The 9,636-nt window shown below is 41.3% G+C and overlaps 1 protein-coding gene across 6 annotated transcripts in view; it reads right to left on the bottom strand.

Moving 5' to 3' along the window:
• Positions 1 to 329: 329 nt before the first annotated feature.
• The window catches only part of ATP6V0A2 (ATPase H+ transporting V0 subunit a2), a 28,699-nt gene continuing 19,392 nt past the window's right edge, over positions 330 to 9,636 (bottom strand). For 4 of the 6 annotated variants that reach the window (XM_017657466.3, XM_037014150.2, XM_037014149.2 and 1 more), the window contains 7 exons: positions 8,301 to 8,419; positions 7,526 to 7,736; positions 6,114 to 6,233; positions 4,694 to 4,813; positions 3,284 to 3,401; positions 1,273 to 1,444; positions 330 to 665 (listed from right to left, as the gene is read on the bottom strand). In XM_017657466.3, coding sequence (XP_017512955.2) covers positions 566 to 665; positions 1,273 to 1,444; positions 3,284 to 3,401; positions 4,694 to 4,813; positions 6,114 to 6,233; positions 7,526 to 7,736; positions 8,301 to 8,419 — 960 coding nt within the window. In that variant the 3' untranslated portion in view covers positions 330 to 565. Of the gene's footprint in view, positions 666 to 1,272; positions 1,445 to 1,465; positions 1,940 to 3,283; positions 3,402 to 4,693; positions 4,814 to 6,113; positions 6,234 to 7,525; positions 7,737 to 8,300; positions 8,420 to 9,636 lie in introns of those variants that run through there. The other 2 variants (XM_017657470.3, XM_017657477.3) reach the window with 2 other exon arrangements.

Here is a 9,636-nt window from a genome sequence, read left to right as displayed (position 1 = left end):
ATTTTATCCCATTTCCCCGATTATTAAAACAGGTCAAAATTGTAGAAATAATCCCCTACTTAAAATTCTAGATAACATACAATAAAAAAAGTTTGCATACTTTTAATCACACAGAATAAATGTGAATCTTTCAATTAGCCATCATTAAATTTAAAGAACTATACTTCAGCTGTTGGAAAATATTATCTGGCAAGTTCAGGTAACAGAACAACTCCATTTTTTTAAATTAGGTGAAAAGGAATCAAGTGTCTAAGACTATTTTCAATTAGCCATTTAAAATTGGCTGCTCTCCCCTAAGCCTGTATTTTTAAAAGTAACTTGAACATAACTTTTGGCAGTAGCTTTTATTTGCTCATCATAAAAACTCAAATTTGCATCTCAAGTTGGTAAGCTTTATAAAATATTTAACATACGAGGAAGAGGTATATCTTACAGAATTATTTGGCTATATCATAAGGCAATCAATAAAGATGGAATTTTTCCTACGTAAATTTGACATAAGTGAAATTCAATTAACATGATAATCCTCCATAAATCTGAAAGCTTGTTGGATACAGCAGTACGATCATGTCATGTCATCACTGAACTTCGATGTAAGTAGCCTGAATGAGAAAGGAACAAATTTGGTGCCTGCACCAGTGTAGAATTTGTTCTGAAATTCTACCCTAAAAAAAAAAATTTTCATGTATTAGTGAAAGATTGTGAATAACATTTCCTACGTTTCTTAAAACACCTAAAAGTTAAAAATGAAAGTTCTGTGCTCAATTTGCTTCATTCTATAGATGCACTTGGCATAAATATTTTTATTTAAATAAAATCCACATACACACCCAGCCCCATGTTTGCTTTCTCAAGAGTAACAGAAACACTAACATACAATGCCCCCTCACACATTACAGACATACACACAGGTGTCAGGAACCTCTCCACCTTGGTAACTGGATTTACAGACAAGTAATCTGGAGTATACTATGAAACATTAATATGTAAGAAGTATCTTACAAATAAGAGAAAGCAATCTGTCAGTCCAAAATGAACTAAAAGTATGAAGTACACATAATGATCCAGCAAGTGTAAATTCGCTTTCACTTGTCTGTGATAACAGTTCAGAAACAAAATACAGTTTTAACTCGGGATCTGAATACAGATCCCAATGATAGGAAGGAAGAACTAACCTAAATTAAGCACTAAATTCTTATAGGGATTTTATTTATATATGTATTTATGGGGAAGGGTTAGATTTTTTAAAGAACAGTTCCAAAGCTAACTCACCAATGGAGGCGTATGGCATGAAGGAATGCAGAAAGCCCTTCCATGATCAAAAGGATGAAAATTGTCAAAACTGCAAAGAGAGCAATAACCGGGAGCAGCAGCAAGACTCCGTAAGTTGTGTCTACTCGGAGACCCACCCGCATCAGCATGGCCCACAGGACATCAGATAACTCTGCAAAGGGATTGTTTTTGCAGAGTTAACTTCTGTTTACATTCAATGTGTCACTTCAATTAGTTAGTTGGGCTGGGCTTCTGTCTGGCAATTCTGAATTGTTATCCATAAAATAACAGACACACCTACATTATATGGACCTAATCTGCTTCTCATGTAAAAGTTAACCTGTTCATAGATCAAACAGAGAGGGAGAGGTGGCCTTCCAGAAAAATCAGAGGCCTGCTTCTCCATGAGATCTTGACCCAAACTGGGGTTGGCTTGCTCTGTCTCACATAGCAGTGGGCCAGGCACGAAAGGCTAGGTGTTCAGTCCTGGCTCTGGCACTAACTGGCTGATCAGGTGAGCTGGTGTCAGCACCACTCCACTAGGCTTCAGTCTCCTCTGTAAAATGGAGGTGATGGACCAAGGCATCCTCTACAGCCATGAAATTCCAGACTTGTGGCTGCACTTATCGAAGTATCAGCTGGCAGCCTTCTCAAGCCTAGGCAGTCTCTGCAGTCAGGACAGAACCATAAAAAAGGCTGTGCAGTCAAAGTCACACAAGAGCATCCTTCATCATCAGTGGCAAAATCATGATTGTTCTGGGACCTTTAAAAATTCTTGTCAAAACACAGAAGACTTTTACTCTTGGTTATAAATGCATAGAAAAATGATTAAAAAATCTATTTTTCCAAGATTAGAAACAGTGTTCAATTGTTGGGGAGTTTTGCTAAGAGAAAACTGGGGCAGCATGAACAGGCACCTTCTTCTGTAACTCCGGCAAGCTTCACCTTGACAGGAGCCAGCACCTCTCCCAGTATTGAGCAAGTTGTCATACTCTTTGCTAAGTTTGTAGCAGCTTCCAACATAGCAGCCTATGCACCTTTGTCCTGAAATATCTACTGAAGCTCCTGTGGCACCGCATCTGCTGGGACACCTACACCTTCATCATAACCACTTTGCTCATTTCTGCCCATAGATGTGCTTCCCTGCGTTCCTCTGGCTGCACAGTCTATTACATGACAGGTGCGGTGCCCCCACCACCAGCCAGCCTTCTGTACCTCCCTTCACAACCAATTCGCATTACCACTCCAGCGAAGCACTATCTGTTTCTTTGCTGCATTTCCATCTCTGTTGGCCAATTCTCTCTCAATTATCCGTTTTTGAATGTCAATGGGTTTGTCACTGGCCCACAAGGAGGCCATCCTACCATGTGCTTTGCTGTCTGTGCAATCTGAAGAGCAACCACATGGGGACCAGCCAGCAACAGCCTTTGAAAGAGGTGATGTGACCTCACTGATCATGAGGCATATCTGTGGGGTTAGCAGGGAAGCATGTGCTCTATACACATATGCAGCTGGCATGCTGTGGTAACTGCAAGGCGAACCATGGGGTTGGGGACTAAACCAGTAACTGAATTTGTCCATCATCAGCACCATGCAAAGGAAGCACTGCCTTTAATCAAAACTACTCATCAGTGTCGGTTTAGGACCTGCTTGACATAGGTAGATACTCATACTGGGTAAGGCAGGACCAAACAAAATAATAGCAATAACAAAACCACACTGGTAACAGCGGAGAGGGGAAGTATCTTTGCCAAGGTTCCCGACCCTTCCTGGTTCCTAAAGTCCCTGTGTCTCCCTAATTTTCTCACAGAATCCCAAGGCCAAGAGAAATACCCAAGGAATCCATATATGAAGTAGTTAAGTCCAATTAATAGTAGGAATACACACAGTATCTGAAAGCTGGTGTTTCCCTCAAGAATTTTAAATGTCCCATAGTGCCCTAGGAGTTTGCTGTGGCACTGCGGGGTGTCTCAGCAGTGTTTGGGAACTGCAAGTCTGAGCAAAAACTTACGTGCATGAGCCAGGCTGAGAGCCCAGAGCCTCAGGTAGGAAGCAGTGTTGGAGATGCATCCTAGACAGTACTCGATGGAGTGAATCACTTGGGTCATTAATGCTTCTCCAAAATTAAACTGAGAGAGATTAGACAGCAACATGTTAGAGTCAGTATGTTACCTGCATATCCAGTTACAAGTTTGCTCCACTCAGGGTTATAATGTAAGCACAGGCTTCGGGAACACTGGTGGAGACATGTTGGAGTGTGAGGAACAGAATCTCAAGACAAGCTCTACCCATTAGCTCTGCCACTAACCAGCCCTGTGACCTACTGAGTTCAACCCACTTCTGCCAGCCTGTTCCTCATGTATACCGAGGGCTGGACTGGAACCGTGATTCCACAACTCCAAGACAGCCCAGGGAGTGTATCATCTCGGGCTAGTCTCAGTAACTAAAAAACACCTAATGAAAACCAGAAATTTACCAGTAAGATTGCAGACTATTAATAAATGTGTGCACTGAATAGATAAGCACATTCTAATACATGTCTGATGAGGGAAAATTTAAAAGGAGGCCCCCGAGAGGAGGCTGCAAAACCCAGGCAAGATGACTCTAACATTCTTTCCAGCTCTGTTCTTTGTTTTCTTATGATCCTATGAATTATTAATCATCCCAAATTAAAACACTAACCTACAAAATACTGATGATAAGAAATTTTGTTGCGTCCTTACTGGATATCCAAATAGTTTCCAAGAAAATAAAGCAGACCAGAGTGGCAAGCATGCTCTGTCTGCCCAGACTGTGCCTCCCTTCTTAGGGGGGACTGCTTCTTCCTCTACCCAGCCCTGTAACCCTAGCCAGTTATGGGCTCAACTGTGTTCCATCAAAATCTCTATGTGGAAGCCCTAACCCCCAATATGACTATGCTTGGAGATGGGGCCTTTATGGCAGTGTCTAAGGTTGAAGGAGGTCATAAGGTCATGGGCCCAATCCAATAGGACTGGTATCCTTACAAGAGGAGGAAGAAATACCAGAGATGCATGCACACAGAGAAAAGATGCCAATTATCCTGGGGCCATCTCTGCTCCTGCCCTGACATAAGCCAGTAGATCCCTTGAAGCCAGTGTGAACCAGGTCTCTCTCTTGCCAGTACAGAAAAGTTCTGACAGAGACAAGAATCTTCTGAAAGCAATGTTCATAGCACCTAAGGCCACTTATGTCATAGTTTGTAATGTTACCACTTTAAGTCCCATTGTAAAACTGGAATAAAATGTTAGCCCCAAATCCTTATATTATGACAAGTGACCAAAACAGCATTTGTAAAGCTTAGAGCAACAGCTGTTTTAAGATTATCACTGTTACATGACGATTCTCTCTGTGAAAGCTTGCCTTCTTATCTAATGTTATCAAGAGGAACTGAAAAGATTACCTCCTCACAGGGCACTTCTCTACATCCGTCCTCCATGGGGTTATTCCCCTCTTCGATGTCTTGGCTTCCCAGCAAAGAAACTTCTTCCTTGCTATCTTTCCTTACAAGTGTGTAACCGCTCTGACAACAACCAAATGAGTTCAGAGTCATTGCCTTTAAAATCACAAGGTTGTGACACAACCAAAGTTAGAGACCCTTTGTTTCCCTTAGAGTCTCAGCTCTTTAAGAACATAAAAGTTCTTTAAAATAAAATGAGCATATCATACCCACAAGTGTGGATATCATAAAAAACAAGGGAAGTGTTGATCAGGGGTGGAGAAACTGGAACCCTGTGCACTGTTGGTGGGAGTGTAAAATGGTGCAGCAGCTGTAGTTACAGTGTGGTGGTTTGCTAACAAATGAATCACAGAAAGTGATCTAGTAATTCCACTTCTGGGTCTACACCCAAAAGAATCGAAGCAAGGAGTTGGGCAGACATTTATATACCCATGTTCACAGCAGCATTATTCACACTAGCCAAAAGGCAGAAACATCCCAAGTGCCCACTGATGGGTGAACTGACTAGCAAAATGTGGTCATTCCATCCATACAATGGGATATTGCCCAGCCTCAAAAAGGCAGGAGATCCTGGCACATGCCACAGTGTGGACGAACTTTGAAGACATGATGCTGAGTCAAAGAAGCCAGTCACAAAAGGACAAATATTGTATGATTTCACTCACATGAGGTACTCGGAGGAATCAAATCCAGAGTCAAAGGGTGCAAGGGGTTGGGGGAGGGAGAGTGTTTCACTGGAACAAGTCTCAATTTGGGAAGATAGAAAGGTTCTGGCGGTGGATGGTGGGGATGGTTGCACAAGAGTGTGAAAGTCTTTATGCCACTCACCTGTACACTTGAAATATGGTGAGAGTGCAAAACTTATGTAGATTTAATCACAACTTTTTAAAAGAGAAATAAAGTAGGAAGCTAGACACACAGGTAAACAGTCTGGAAAGAAATTTAACAAATTGGCAGCACTGGTTACAGCTGGGTGATAGAACTTAAGGGAACTATTTTCTGTATTTTCCATAATTTATTTGTATTATTTAACTAAAAGAACACTTACAGGAAAAAATTCAAGAGGCAAGAATGAGGAACAAAAATGGTTTAAATATGGCAAGCTGTACTTCCAATTCAGTTCTAACTCCTGACAGGTCTGCTGTGCGTGACAACAAGACCTGTTCCCATGTGCCCAGACATGGTGGGCTCTTTGCATTAAGCTTCTGCACAATAGGCAACACCAAAGTCCTAAATAAAGGAAGCTGTGGCTTTTAAATCAAGAGACTGGGACTCTCTGAAAGGTGCTTTATTTGCCAATCCTTTTATGAGTAAAGTAGACTCTGCTCACCGCCTACAAGCACACAGACAACCTCATACTTACCCGGCTCACCCCAAAGCAGCTGCGGCCGTTGTGCAGCCATAACAGGAAGAGTGGCTTTCCCAGAAAGAGGACAGGGACAGACAATGCTGTGATGACCAGCAACAGTCTCTGGACATGCTCCTGATGGTGCAGAAAGGGAGGAAGTTATCGATGCTAACGCTATTGGCGCACTTACTTAAATGAGTATAAATCAAGGACAATGTCTGTTATTAATAAGGAACTTAAAACAAATGCAAGCCAAATTGTTTGCCAGGGCATCTTTCTCTTTCTCTTCCTCACGTCATAGTTGAATTCTATAACTGAAGAGTATTACTAGTGACGGAGTGGTAAAACATCATTTTATTTAGCCCAGTAAGGAATTTGTAGGGAAATTCTAAATAGAACCAAACTCCACCTAATAATATTCTGAAATGGGAAAATACAAACATTAGCTATATATTTTTTCATATTCTTGGTAGACAACTTGAGGAATGTGAGCATGTACTAAGTGGATTTACTTCTACACATGAAAAATACTGAAATAGCATTCAGAACAGAATTAAAAACATTTTCTGAAAAAGAAGGGAGATTTGCAGTTACTTAAAAATAAATGGAGAGCAAGGCATATTATGCTTACACAGCATTGCAGTCTGCGTGCTTTTAAAGGATCTGGAGGTGGCTATGAAAACAAATGACAGCCACTGCACTGTCCCCTGCTTATCCCTGCCTGTGGCTGTACCTGTGTTAAACACAGATTCCCAGAGCCCCATGCACTACTCAGCATGAGCTGGAATGATCTGGGTATCACGTCTCAGACCACAGCACTCTCACACTCCAAAACGCCCAGAAGAGTGGGCCGTAGGCAGTCAGTCATCATAAGTCATGAGCTGTGCAGTCAGGCAGAATCAGGTTAAAATCCAGACCCCATCAGCAGCTGAGCGACCAGGCCTGCCCTGAGCCACCAGGATGACCAACCTATTTTGGCGCTGCTGTCTTAAGAAAGAATTAGAGAAAGCCGATTCTCAGGCATGCCATAGATGCTAAATAAAGGTAGTCCCCTTCACTGATCTTTCCAACCATGGCACCTGTGCTTCACTGAACTGCTTTTTTATATACCTAATCTATGTTATTCTACAAAGGTCTAATAAAACAATACAATTTTTAGAAATTATGAACAGGAGAAAAATAAATAAGAGTAGAAACTCTCCAGTGATACATGTCCTTCCCACCAATTCTGACGACTGCCAGCACTGGGTCTGGATTAGACTTGCAGACCAGCGCCCTGGCATGGTGTCCAGAGCAGCCTGGCACTCTCTCGTGATAACATACGAGAAACTGAAATTCTGCATACCTTTAATCATTCCACTGATCAAAACAGAAAGGCAATAGGGAGGACATCTTTTAAATTCGTAAGAGTGGAAACAATTACTCACCTGCCCTTGGTAAAGACCATTTGTTTCATTAGCCGGAAATAAAAACATGTTAATAAATTCAATCAGAATGCTAGGAGCAACTCTGGAAGTTTCTGCTGAGTAAGCCAGCCACTTATAGATAATCATAAATACAAGGTATCCAAAGATGCAGAGCATGAAGAGAAGTTCTGGGATGGAAACTAAATAAATAGTGAACTTCTTCCTGAAATGCCTAGAAAAAAAAGGAACGGATCAACCCAGGAACAAGACTGGACTAAGACACAAAGTAAAGAGTAAATTAATCTTAACTTCTTCGTGACAAGCCTGTCTCCACACAGCATCATTTGTCCCACTAGTGATTCAGATATTCAGAAGATGAAGGGTGAGGACAGGAAAAATGACTGATGTTTCACTATCAGATCCACTTAGGGAAAAAAAAAAAAATCTCTTCCTCTTAAAGTTTTCTAATTTATAAGAGGAAAAAAGAGCATGACAAAAATCACTTCTGGAAAGTTTACTTAAATGTAAGGGCAAAAACGTTTTTCTGTCCTCCTTGCTGCTCAAGCCTTACAGCCTAGAACAGTGCCTGGCACATACTAGGCACTCAGTAAATATTTGCCAAGTAAATGAATCATTGAAACTGCCCAAAAAATGTTTCTTCAAAACAGAATCATGTAATACAATGTACCACCATATTGGTTGCCTTCAAGACTATACAGTCTACCATCAAGGAACAGAGTTTAAGAAATACCAAAGTGGCTTATAAAAATTGCTTTAAAAAAAATTCTATACTTACAAGTGGTTAAATATCCCAAGAACAACTCCAAAAGTCATGTGACTAATTCCTAAAATCACAGACATTTTCATTTTGAAAGAATTGAGAAAAGTGAGACGATTTGTGGCCAAGTTCCAAATCTAAAGAGAAAACAAAAAAACTAATCTTTAACTTCCTTCCACGGCTTTCGGATAAACAACTGACACCGGAAAGTTCCTATTGTAAAGAAAAGTAGTTGAACATTTAAAAAGAAAGCAACATTCAGACTGGCTTCTTGATGCCCTCACAATCTGAGAACCACTCATTTTCTGAAACCAGGGACACAGACTGTTAAATAATTCCCCCCTTAAAGCAACATTCAAAGAATGCCAAATGAAACAATATCCTATTTAGTGATAAACTAAAACTTTCCATGCCTAGGAAATCATACAAACAAGAAAAGCAAGAGAACAAGTAGCAGGGAGTTCAGGAGAGTAGACAGTTCCCTCTGGAGAGAGCTATGGGGGTGCCAGCAGGACACACTCAGGGTCCCAGAGTCTCACCCTGGGCAGGGGGCATACAAGAATCTGTGTTATAACTTCACAAACACATTTTATACGGCTCTTACGAGTATTTTATAATAAAGTTTAACTAGAAAAAAAAGAACAAAGAAATGTAGCAAGTGGCCAAGTTGTGTTGATGATGAAGCCCAGAGCCAGGTCCCATGGGCCCCGTGGCTGAATATCCAGGGCTGCCCTGACCCCAGCCCCCTCCAAAGTCCCCACTCACTGACTGCTTCTCGTACTCCTTGAAAAAGTAATTGTGACAGTTTCCCATCAGGGGGATCAAAAAAAGGGAAACAGGGCCTCCTAGGAGAGAAAGACTCATTCTTTTCAAGTGAAAATAAGATTTTAGAATGAGGTGTTTGGGGCTAGGAACTGGGTAAAAAGTTGGCCAGTAAGCTGACTGACTTAAACACTGAGGAAAACCCATTAACAGTGGCTTCAGGAAGTGAGGAGTGATGGGAGGGGGAGGCAGAGAGAAAAAAGAGAAAAGAAAGCAAAATGCAGTCGAATGCAGAGCTCCCAATGGCTCAGCACATAGAAATGTACAACAGGAAAGTCCGTCTCTGAATACTCAGTTAAAAGAAGGCATAGAACTATCTTTCGAGTAAAAGGTGGGGAGAGAATAAGGTCACATATTTTTGTTTATTTGTATATTCACAGACTCTCTGGAAGGAGACACAAGAAACTAACACCAGTGGTTCCTGGATAGGGAGTGTGCTGGGAGTAAGACAGGATGGGAGGAGACGTTTTAGAGCTGGAGACTCTTTATATGCAGAAAGTACATGCACAGATCTACTTTGGCACCATACGAA

Source organism: Manis javanica, chromosome 15, assembly GCF_040802235.1.
Source record: "Manis javanica isolate MJ-LG chromosome 15, MJ_LKY, whole genome shotgun sequence".
NCBI lineage: Eukaryota > Metazoa > Chordata > Mammalia > Pholidota > Manidae > Manis > Manis javanica.
Note: the sequence above shows the minus strand (reverse complement) of the source record. Positions and strands in the feature narration are given on the sequence as shown.